This window comes from Dermacentor silvarum, chromosome 4 (assembly GCF_013339745.2).
Source record: "Dermacentor silvarum isolate Dsil-2018 chromosome 4, BIME_Dsil_1.4, whole genome shotgun sequence".
NCBI classification, from domain to species: Eukaryota; Metazoa; Arthropoda; class Arachnida; order Ixodida; family Ixodidae; genus Dermacentor; species Dermacentor silvarum.
Genome location: NC_051157.2, coordinates 213,052,422 through 213,064,536, shown reverse-complemented (window position 1 = coordinate 213,064,536; position 12,115 = coordinate 213,052,422). Strand labels below are relative to the sequence as shown.

The 12,115-nt window shown below is 45.7% G+C and overlaps 1 protein-coding gene across 1 annotated transcript; it reads right to left on the bottom strand.

Annotated features, from left to right (window-relative positions):
- Positions 1-254: 254 nt before the first annotated feature.
- LOC125945129 (uncharacterized) lies at positions 255-1,625 on the bottom strand. Its single transcript, XM_049666702.1, has one exon. The coding sequence runs from the start codon at positions 1,623-1,625 to the stop codon at positions 255-257; it is 1,371 nt and encodes a 456-aa protein (XP_049522659.1).
- Between the last annotated feature and the right edge of the window lie 10,490 nt (positions 1,626-12,115).

Genomic DNA, 12,115 nt, shown 5'->3' with positions numbered 1-12,115 from the left:
CATGGTAGCTTGTAGGGATGTCTGAAGGCTCTGAATGGCCTTTGCTACTATCTCCTCTACCTTCTGAGGAGTGGCATATTGGACGGGAATGACTCCCTGTGGTGTGATGGGCTGGGCGGTTGCTCGTTGCGGTGTCGGATTTGAAGTGACTGTGTGCGCTGGTTGCTCTTCCCGTTTCCGCTTCTCCGGGGGTGCGGTTGAAGTGCTTTGTGTAGGGGTAGTACTATTTCTTCCTAACAATTCATCTTTAAGTGCTACGAACTCTGCGTGTACTTTACTGATTTCTGCTTTGAGTGTTGCGTTCTCTTCAGTGAGACGCCTAATGTGGGCTTGTGCCTGTGCCAGCTCTGTGTCAACAGGTGGGGGGGACGAGCTTTGGAAGAAACAACCTGTGCCCAGCTCACCTGCTGCGTGACCTGCGCTGCTCCCTTGCTTCCCCTCCTGCCACTTGCGGAACGTCCACGGCTCGAGGTCCTGCCATGGGATGGCGTCCGTCGTCGCGATGAGGTCCTGCGCCTAGAACCGGAACCGGAACGCGGCCTGGAACTGCTCCTCTCCAGGACAGCTCCGCGTCGTTTCGGGGATCGCGACTTGCGGGAAGCTGAACGCTCGCCACGTGGTGTCGGAGACGAGGAGCCTGCTCTCAGGGCCTGCTGCGGTTTCCGACGGTTGACGGGTGGCAGGAATCTGTTGGGGCAGGTTTTGGCTGCCGTCGGGTGGTTCCCGCCGCACAGAGAGCACCGAGGGTGGCACTCATGCTGCTCCGTTGCTAGCGAAGTGCCGCACTCCCTGCACTTGGGTGTGGCGGGGGGACGCGGGCAGACGTCCTCTCTGTGGCCTGTCTCGTTGCAGGTTCGGCAATGTGGCACGGTCCTCTTGTAGAGGTAGCACCGCAGAAGAAGGCCGGAAAATTCGATGTAATATGGTACTGTTTTCCCCAGGAATGTGATCACCATGGTTGTTGTGTTTCGTGGTCTTCTACATGTCAGCGCCTCGTATCCGAGAGATTCAATGCGTTTAAGTAGCATTTCTGGCGTGGTGTCGTGATCGATGTTGTATATCACCCCTTTGCACGAGTTATCGGGGGATATTCCGTATGATGCAATATCATATGTTGTTGCACCAATGGTAATTTTCTGCATCTTGCTTAGTGCTGAGGCCGTAGCTTCTGAGGCAGTGCTCAGAACAAGGATGTTTTGGTCTTCGTCGATGCGTATTTTGAATCCGGTGTAGCCGATTTGTAGCTTTGCCTCGTTTGTGATGGCGTCTACTAACTTCCCTGGGCTCACCTTGTTGAGCTGCAGGCCGTTCCGTGGACGAACCGCTAACTTGTAATCGTCGGCAGGTAGGGGCGGTTGTCGGGGCTTGCGCATCACCGGTCGGCTTTGGCGGAGAACGGGCTTCGGTGGTGTTTGGGATAGTTGAGGCGTGGTCGAGCGTGTCTGCAGCCGACGACGACGGGCACGACTGGTAACATTGATCCATGGCTCACTGTCTTCTTCGTTCTCCTCAGCGGCCGGAAGAGGTCCTTGCGATTCTCGAATTTCCATGTCCTCATCCTCTGAGGCCTCGGTGGACGATTGGTGGGTTTTGTCGGCGTCGGTATTGCGCAACGCGTTCGCCATCTGCAGCGGTGCGGCGGCCGAAGCCTATAGCGTAGTGGGTTTAGCGGGGCGGCCCCGCTTCGAAACTTGATGTGACCGTAAAATGCAAAATATAGCACTTACACCGTCAAGTTCGGTGTCGACGTGCTCTGGCTGACTTCAGACACACGATGATTACGTAGAATCTGGAGGCCGGGGTGATTTCGCCGAAAATGTGGCTTCTGAGCGGAGCCCATCCGACCCGTCGCCGCACTTCGTCGCTCCCAGAGACAGTCGCTCGTGACGGAGTTCGCACATCTCGACGACCGGCCGCTTTCCGAGCAGACGGTCTTAGAATGCCGGCTGATGCGGTCTTCACACCAGAAGACGACGAGGGCGCTACTGAAGTTCCTCCGGTCAAGCGACCTGTTTGAATGACTATGACGCCCCTGACTTCTTTGGTGTGTGTGTGCGTTTTGTTTTTTCGATCTCCCTCTCTTTCTATGTGTGTGCATTTTTCTTTATCTTTCTGTCTCCCCTTACCCCTTCCCCAGTGCAGGGTAGCAAACTGGATGTCTGCCTTCCGGTTAACCTCCCTGCCTTTCGTATCTCATTTATCTCTCTCCCTCTCTTCTACAGATCAACTTGTACGGGTTCTTGTTTAACCTTGTAGCAGTGTACCACCCTCCGTGTGCCACGTTGGATTTTCTAACCAAGCTTCATGAACATAATGTTAAATATTGCAGAAAGACCATAATAGTAGCTGGCGATTTTAACCTTCCCAGCATTAATTGGAAGAAACTTTCATGACCTACTCTAGTGGACCAAATAATCTTCGATGCAATGTTAGCTTACGATCTCGACCAAGCAGTTCACGTTGCAACACGGGTGAAGGAATGTGCTTCCCCTATTCTTAATCTGCTTTTTAACAGCAAATCTCTTCGAGGCGTTGAAATAACTGTTGAGGAGGGCATATCAGATCATCGGCTTGTGTGCTTCATATGTCGAACAGATAGTTCAAACAATAACGCGCTTAAAGAATGCAAATCCGTCAAAAATTATGCTAAAGCGAATGACGAGTCCGTTATCGATTACCTTGAACTAGCACTGGATGACTTCTCTGGTGATGACGTTGACTATCTATGGCTAAGCTGAAATCTATTTGCCACTTCTGCATTGATAACTTCATTCATAGCAAAATGAAGGAGGTTCAGCTAAAAAATTTTTGGATCAATCGAGATATATTCCATCTCGTTCGAAAAGTAAAAAGATTCCGAAGGCAAAAAAAAATTTGGCCCAGTATTCAAACAGCTAAGACAAACACTCCCTAAAAAATTAGACCAGGTAGGCAGTTTTATTCCTCCCACACGCTCACCCAATTTCTTAATGACCCTGAAAAATTTTGGCGACATTTGAACTATAAGAAGAGACAAGCTCTTGACCAACTACAGATTGAGGGTCAGATAATTCAGGATAAGCAACAACAGGCATCCAGATTTAATCATTACTTCCATTCTATCTTCTCTGAGTAGAGCACTGCATGGGCCGATTTTTTCAGCCCGGGCCCGGCCCGGGCCCGTTTTTTACGCCCGAGCCCGATCAAAACTTTTATGGCGAGACCCGGGCCTGGCCCGGGACCGGAAATAATCTACGTTACCCGCGCGGCCCGGCCCGCCACCCCTTTACCTTAGGCCCGAGCCCGGCCCGAGCCCGACTCGAAACCGGCCCAAACCTGGCCCGAGACCGAAAAATGATGTTTTTCAGAGTCGAGACGCCCGAGAATAACTCGCTGCACGTTACATGCACACCACCAGAAAGCCCGAGCCCGGCCCGGGCCAGCGTCAAAAAACACGAGCTCGGCCCGGGCCCGGGTCAAAAAGCACACGCCGTGCCCGAGCCCGGCCCGAGCCCGTGAAAAAACTCTTCTACCCGGCCCGGCCCGGCCCGTGGGCCGGGCCGGGCCCGGGCTTTCGGGTAAGCCCGAGCCCGTGCAGTCTGAGTCTAATCAGTGCTCTACGGTCATTGTTGAAGATGTGGACAACGAAATTTTGATTTTATAACTACGAGGGTGTATTTTCTATGCTCTTAAATCTAAACAGAAAAAAGACATGCGGTCCTGACGGTATTTCTAATGCTTTCCTTCGTCGCTATGCCGAGTGGATTTCACATTTTCTTCTTGTAATGTTCCGCTTGTCCATTTCTTGTGGCATCGTTCCACCAGACTGGCGGGTCACTCGTGTTGTGCCTGTACTCAAGAAAGGCGACCCTGCATTACTATCAAACTATCGCCCTCTATCACTGACGGTTTCGTCTTGCAAGCTTCTAGAGCATATTATCTCAAAATACATGACGGAATTCCTTGAAAAACGTGGTATTCTGTCACCGTGCCAACACCGCTTTCGTGAGAAGCTCTCTACCACTACTCAGCTTCTCTCCACCGTTAACGCTTTTGCCTCCGTTCTTGATAAAGCTGGCCAGCTTGATGTAATATTCTTCAATTTCAGCAAAGCGTTCGATAGGGCCTCTCATTTTGGTTTGATAACAAATCTAAGCAACTATGGGTTTCCACCTAACATTGTAAACTGGATCTGTGCATATTTGAGCATGCGCAGGCAATTCGTCGATGTTGAGGGCCATTACTCTAGATGTCTCCCCGTAAACTCCGGAGCTCTGCAGGGAAGTGTGATCGAACCGCTACTTTTCCTAGTATACATTAATGACATAACAGCATGCATAGACGATAGTGCGAGTATTAAATTGCTCGCGGATGAGTGCATACTTTACAAACAGATTAAAGATGCCAATGACCATGTGATCCTGAGTAAAAAGTCTTACTGGGATTGCTGACTGGTAAGACACCTCGGAAATGAAACTTAATGAAGAAAAAAACTTTTTATGAGCATCACCAACAAAAAACACCCTCTAGCATATCAATACACTATTAATCAACCCGCGGTCACTGAAACAGGCCCCTTTAAATATTTAGGTGTAACCATGAACAATCGCCTGACCTGGTCGCAACACATTGATAATGTTTGTGTGTCTGCTCGACGTAAACTCGGCCTTCTGAGACACAAGCTGAAACATTCTCCTCCATCCGTGAAACAATTAGCATTCAACACACTGGTAAGGTCGTGATTAGAATATGCTTTCGTCGTATGGTACCTTTCACGCAAAAAATATTAACGAACTGGAAAACATAAACACGATTGCCGTCCGCTGCATATATAATTTTTATGGACGTTATGACTCCACATCTCAATTGATTAATCAAAATAATATTGCCACCCTAGATTCCCGAAGAAAGGTGGCACGCCTAACATTGCTTTTCCGCCTTTGGAAAGCCGCTACCAGCTAGACCTACCAGAAATCATCACCCCGACAACGTAAGCCCTATTTTCGCGCGAACAAATTGCTTAAAGTATTCCTTTTTTCCTAGAACAATAAATGAATGGAACTCCCCGCCGGCCGATGTATTCCTATCCAATAACATACCACATGTCAATGAAAAACTGCATTTCAAATAAACGTGCGAGCGCGTGAGTACTTTCATAAGTGTTAGTCGGCGCATGAGTTGGATCACTTGTGTCTCTCTTCGCTGAGTTAAGCCTGAAAAAAGTGTATAAACTGGTACTGCAAATATTTCTCACCTGTCAATTCAATCCCTTGCATTGTATGCTTGTAGAATGTTTTTTTAATGTATTTTATATCATCCTTCAATGTATCTCGTATGCTTCAATGTATTTCATATTTCGTATATATTTCTTTTCTTTGAACGTATTTAATCTCATTACTGCATGAACGAATTCCCTCCTGCCTGGGCCACGTGATGGCCTGCAGTATTCTGTAAATAAAAAAATAAATAAAACGTCCACCTCCCAGAAGCGCTGGGATTGAACGCGGAACCTAACCGGTCAGCAGTCGGGGAAAAGCAAGAGACGTTTAGAGTATCGGTTGAAAGAAAGAAAAAGTAGGGAAGAGATTGATAGAGACCAGGTTGTTAGAAGCGAAGATAACTGTACCATATCGAGATTGAATGTTTACGGCATCGATAGCAGACCGTAGAGAGAAAGGCAAAATTCTACACTGCGGTACATGCAGTAAAACCTGTTTAGTTCAAGTAGGCTAGGTGACTATTTGTGACCGCCCCGTCTCAAAGGGAATACCAACAGAAATCATCATAAAATCGTCATGTGCTGTGACGGACCTGATATTGAGTTATTTCGAAAATCGCTATCCTGTGCATGCAGGTAGGCTAACACGCTCTAATACCACAGTAACCTGGCGGTGGTGAGTGAACTAGCTCGGGCTGCTACGTTCAGCCGGTGAGCAGGTGGCTTGGCGCAACCAATAGGTTTATCTCCGTACTTCGGCTAGGAAACCATGCAGGATTGAAAGGAGTCTCTGCAGAAGTAACGGTGTCGAAGGTTAACTTTCATGCCCCTTCGCCATGCACTGCCCAACGTCGAGGAATGGCGTTTTCCCGTACTAGCACTGACGGCCTTACACACTCACGTCCCCGTGACCAAAAAGGTGCGAGGTACCTTGCGGCCGGCCTCGCTGCTCGCCGACAGCAATGTTTTCTTCAATATGAAACGGACTTACAGTTCCCACTAAGCGATACCATCTGCCCTCGTAACAGCCGACGCATGAAGGAAGGCCGCTGAGTAAATCTGCTAGAGCTCTCTTCCACACTGTTCCACCAAAGCAAGGTAGCGCTAGACTTGGTTAATAAAGCGTAAGAGTCGGCTAGAGGCAGGTGGCGCCTCGTCATTCGTGTGTTTCGTCCTCTGACAGGCCTCTGACCCAGTTCTGCCAAAACGTCTTCTTCATTGACGGAGGCACAGCGGCTCACGCCGCCGTTTTATTCACTGACTAATCGCCGCTCTCGTCTTGACCTTGTCTTCACGAAGGTGCGAGCGACCTTCTTGGAGGCTAATGGACGCAGCAGTTTCTGAGCCGCGCCCCGCGTACGCGAAGACACAGACGACTGTCCTCTCGCCTTAAAAGCGCTACTCGACGCGCATCCGCGCATTGCATGCGTATGTTCCCCGCGCTGCTGCGTCGTCGCAGGATTTATGGTCGTACCAGGTGAGCTTATTCACTAATGGATGCAGTTTAGATCCGAAAACCGTGAAAAAGTAGATGCCTCATGATAAATTTGAACCAGCCTTTGTTGTCTAAATACAGAAACATTTCCCATTATCTGCTTTGTGTTTTGATTTTATGGAAATGTAGCCGCGACTGCGGGTGCTCGAAGTTGCGGTACCATGCTGCGAAGCACGAAGCCACAAAGCGGACGTGGCGGAACAGCTTAGGTGTGCAAGTGGATTGCTTCTATAGAATGGTGGTGTTGCGTTAGCCGTGTTTAGCATGGCGCACTTGGTCGGTCCCTCCCGAGCCTACATATTTCCACAAACTCCGAGGAACACAATCAACAGCCGTAGAGCCTTCAGGGAATGCCGTTAAAGCTTCTGTTTAGAAGACCCTTCCTTTGTAGGACACGAAGCCTATTGTTCTTCTTGAAAATGTGGCCACAACCACATCAAGCGTTCCACCTTGCTAATGTCACGACACAACGCGGGAAAGTAGACCGTCCAGTTTTAAATGACTATGGATGTCTGCAGGGGGATCCGGCTCAAAGTCTTTTCACGACACAGAGTTGATGAGGAACTTTGTGGTGTACTTGAAAACGGTCACGGATTGCATGCTTCGTGTGTTCCAGATTCTTCGGCGCTCTCAGTTTTGGGCAGGCTAAAACAAAATTAACCCTTATTACAAACGCCCGTTTATCGTGTGAACTATACGTACTACATTGAGATATGTGCCCGCCAAACTGTTTCGACGTTGGCGCTTAAAACTGTCAATCACTTGTGATCGATCTAATAGTACTGTGCTTTACCGTGCGTTACCTTGAACTCGGAAGTGTGTCCGTGTTTTAGGGCAGGCAGATTACCTTGTGTGGAGTGATAATGATGATGACGATAATCTGTATCTTGTTAAAATGTGCTGTTTAAAGGAATATTAAAACACCATTAAAACAGTTTATCTGAGAAGAGCCTTATAAAATCTCTTCTCACGGTAAGAGTAACCGTATTGTTCTACAAAAGCGCAGTTTAATAATAACGTTAATTTATTGTGTCTATTTATTTCGAATACTGTAAAAGCCAGAAGGCCTTCCAGAGAGATGCTGATCCGCCCTAGTTACAATTCGAACATTTCTTTTGGGGTGGTCAAAGAGCAAATGTCATGCCCTTTTTCCCATGACGCACATAATTCTGTTTCCGCAAAGTCGCAACAAAGTTAACGATTTCGCCATGAAAACAAAATTAATCCTTATTATGAAAACCCGTTTATCGGGTGAACTATACGTACTACATAGAGATATGTGTCCGCCAAACTGTTTCGACGCTGGCGCCTAAAATTGCCAATCACATGTGATCGTTCTAATGTCCTGACAACGAAGGAGTTAAAAGCTTCAGCAAACACTCATTTCCTAATTAGCAAATTATTTTAAACTAGTTTACCGATTTGTTGGTGCGCTCTGAAGAAATATATCAATTTTGCAAGTCATTTATTTTCTTTATACACCTACGGCATTGTCTCTCGCTTAGTTTGAAAAAAAAAATGAATACTGTCCATGTTTTGTTTTAGGCAAAAAGCTATCTGACTTATTCCTGGATTTTTGAAAATGCTTCCCTGTTGCCCGAATAACACAAAGTTAAAACATATTGCAGATTGTTCCTCTTGTTCTTTATCATACAAACACAGAGAGAGTTCAGTTCAGTTCAGCTTTATGTCCCTTTGCTAGGAGTATTACTTAAGGGGTGGGTACAGTTGATAGCATACATAATATGAACACAATTTTTAGAAAAGCTGGACATCAAAGCTACTTTTCGCAAGTGCATAAAAACAGAAAGAAAAAAACAACAACAAAACAATACAAATGACGCGGGAGAGGACAGATTATTCTCTAGGCAATAAAGACACATTTCTGAAGAACGATGTCCGCCGAGTGATTGTAGTGACGTGGTGAGAAAGTGTGTTCCAATCTGATGCTGCGCGGGAAAAGAAAAGACGAAGAAAAAGTAGTTTTGTGGGAGCCTGGCTGCGGGACTTGCAATGGGTGCCCAGTTCGTAGCGATATGCATTCGGATGGTGTAATATATGGCTCGTGATTTAGGCAACTGTAAAATAATTTATCAAAGAGGCAAAGGCTGGCTGTATAGCGCGGCGGCGTGCATGGAGCTGTAGATCTGATTTTGCTCCTACAGATGATACGCTTATGTCGTATGAGTATAGAAGGAATGGATGTATTTTGTAGCGTTCCTTTTAAACGCAACTAAAGGAAACACGTAGCTTAATACCGACGGATGGTTTCCGCCATTTTATTGAAACTCAAACTGCCCTCCTCGTCCTCCTCTTCTTTCGTCCCCTTGGTTATTCCTCTTCTTTCGTCCCCTTGGTTATTCCTCTTCTTTCGTGGCCTAAATGCAGCACGCTTCAATTTTGACCGTGCGGTTTTCAAAGGACTCGAGTGCGTTGACGAGATAGACTTGATATTGTTCCCAGATAGATTATGCGTTTTCAACATTCGATCTCAATGGGAACTTTGATATTGTTTCCAGATGAATGATGCGTTTTCAACTTTCGATCTCATTTGGGATTTGAAAGCTATAAGTTTTGCATTTTCTGGGGCGTCACGCAAGTGTCGTCTTATGATGCCAAAAGTTATGTTAGCTGATGAAAGTAACTTGCAAATATGCATGCCCCAAGTGAAATCACGAGAAAGTGTGCCGCCTAAGTACTTGAATGGTTCTACTGAGTCTATGGGAACGTTTACTCTTATATAAGAGGACAGGAAAGGGTTACTTACCCGCCATGGTTGCTTAGTGGCTATGCTGTTGGGCTGCTATGCACGAGTTCGCGGGATCGAATCCCGGCAACGGCGGCCGCATTTCGATGGGGGCGAAATGCGAAAACACCCGTGTACTTAGAGTTAGGTGCACGTTAATGAACCTCAGGCGGCTCAAATTTTCCGGAGTCTCCCCCTACGGCGTGCCTCATAATCAGATCGTGGTTTTGGCACGCAAAAACCCATTATTTAAATTAGGGAAGGGTTACGGTGGCGGGTAAAATATATATAAGTTTACATTTGTTGGGATTAAGCCAATGTTCACACCAACACTGCACGTTGTTAAGATTGTGTTGTAAGGTGCTTTCGTCAATAGCATTAGTAACTCGGAGGTAAATCACGCAGTCATCGGCGAATATCTGGATCTTGCAAGATACGTGTACAGGTAGATGATTATTAATGATTAAAAAGAGAAGCGGACCGAGGCACAATAAATGTTACACGGAGAAGAGTGGATGATTTGTCATTTACAGAAACAAATTCAGAGCAGTTAGTCAGGCCTTCGAGCCATTTTAGTACGTCAGTGTGTGTGTTCAAAGAAGAAACCTTTTGTAGTAAGTGGTAATAAGAAAATTTGTCAAAGCCATTTTCATAGTCCAGATAAATAGCGTCAGTTTGTTGATTTGAGTCATGGTTTACATGAAAGTCGTGCAGAAACAAAGCTGGTTCCGTTTCGGTAGAGAAAACCTGGAGGCACCCTTGCTGTGCCAAATGAAAAAAGTAATTGGCGTCCGAATGACTCATGATCAGGGAGTATATGACGTGTTCCATGATTTTGCACGGAAAGCTAGTTAGAAAGATGGACCCATTATTTAAATTTTTGCACTTATTACCTGACATGTATATGTGAACGACCTTCCCTGTCTTTCAGTCGCGAGGTGTGGAACCTGTAGAAAGTGACTGTGAGATTATGAGACACAAAAACGAGCCAGAAATATATTTTGTATTTTTAGTGGTTCCGAGTTTATGCCATGTGTACCTTCTGAGGATGAAAGTTTATGATGTTCAATAATGCTCAAAACACCATCAGGATAAAACACCACGCTCGGTATGCTAGAAGCTATGTTGCAAGGAGCATTATAGGCAACGGAACATCATTATCTTTAGTAAATAATGACGAAAACGTGGTGTCATATATCAGACCGCACCCAATTTCAGGCAAGATTTACACCGTATCATTAAGAAGAGTTACAGTGCGTGTGTTGCCTGGGTTGATAACATCCCGAACTAACCGTTTAGGCAAGTCGTTATTGAAAAAGGACCATTTGGCATTGCGGACAACACGTAAGTATTCTTTTTCAGCGGCGTAGTTTTTTTCTCATGAAATGGTGTTTGACTTCTGCTTGGCATTACGAAAAAGATTTTTTCTAGAGTCTTTACATTATTAGTAAATGAGGCGTTCAGGTGATTAGCACGTAATTGTATTTTCGGAATATTCTTGTTTCCTAGTTCATTCATTTTATTTTTAAACATTTCCCAGTTGTCTGAAGCAGATCGTTCATTAAATGAGGTTAAACAATTCTTCGTTTATAGCTTCGAAACTCTCAGTCTCATACAGACTGAGAGTTTTGCTGGAAATAACACTCGGCGCTGGGGCAAAGGCAAATGTGGCATGAACTCCACTATGGTCGCTTACATGACGAATGTAGGGAACAGATGATAAAGTCACTGGATGGTTACTAAGTATAAGGAGGGGGGTCCAAAATGTTTGCGCAGTCGCGCGTTACTCGTGTCGACTCTGAGTTTATTTGCGGTAAATAAAATTCAAACACATGCCGGCAAAGTATTTTGTCTCTGTGTTGTTTATTGTGGAACTCGGGTTGTTTCTATAAATACTAGGAAGAAAGTTGAAGTCACCGAACAGAAGTATACGAGCGTTAGAATGACTTGCCGTAATCTGGCATAAAATACTGTTTAGTTCTGACGAGAAGTTTGTATTACTGGTAGGTGGCCTGTTGCGCACCCCTATCAGGCGATATGGAGACGCTGAGCGAATACGAAGCCATAGTATTTCTAAGTTGGAAAAAAATGAGTATTGATGTACACACTGTGTACATGCACACTGCAAGCAATAAGAACTTCACCTCTGCGTCCCTCTTGACGGCCACAGCGATAAACATCTAAGCTTGTGAAGTGGAGACTACTGCTTCGTCACTAATTTCTCTTGTGAGCCACGTTTCCGTTTTTTTTTTTTTCGTTTGAATTAGCAAGTTGCTGTTAGATTATGTCGCGAGAATAGATATTACAGAACGTTGGGGAATGAAGCTGCGCGCATTAGTGAAATCAACAAAAATAAGGAAAGATTCTTCATTTGGCGGAAGTGCGGTTATTAGCTGCACGTATTTTGCCCAATGATCGCTACTGAATCTCTTTCACTGTTATCGCCGATTCGTCATATTCATTGCGCTGGGAGCCAATAACGAGTGTTTTGAAACGCATGGGATAACGCGTAGATTTTAGCGTAGGCGATGTTTCAGGTCGTTCCAAACGTCGGGTGAGCAATCTTTTTCTAAAAGTATAAATTTGTATCTTTCAGTTTGTGGGTGTTAGACAGGACTGATTCTTTATATGTTATCTGTTTATATATATCATATATATAAATATATATATATATATA

Bases quoted from the DNA above. Each gene is read 5' to 3' on its own strand.
- LOC125945129 (XM_049666702.1), bottom strand. From the start codon at position 1,625: ATGGCGAACGCGTTGCGCAATACCGACGCCGACAAAACCCACCAATCG.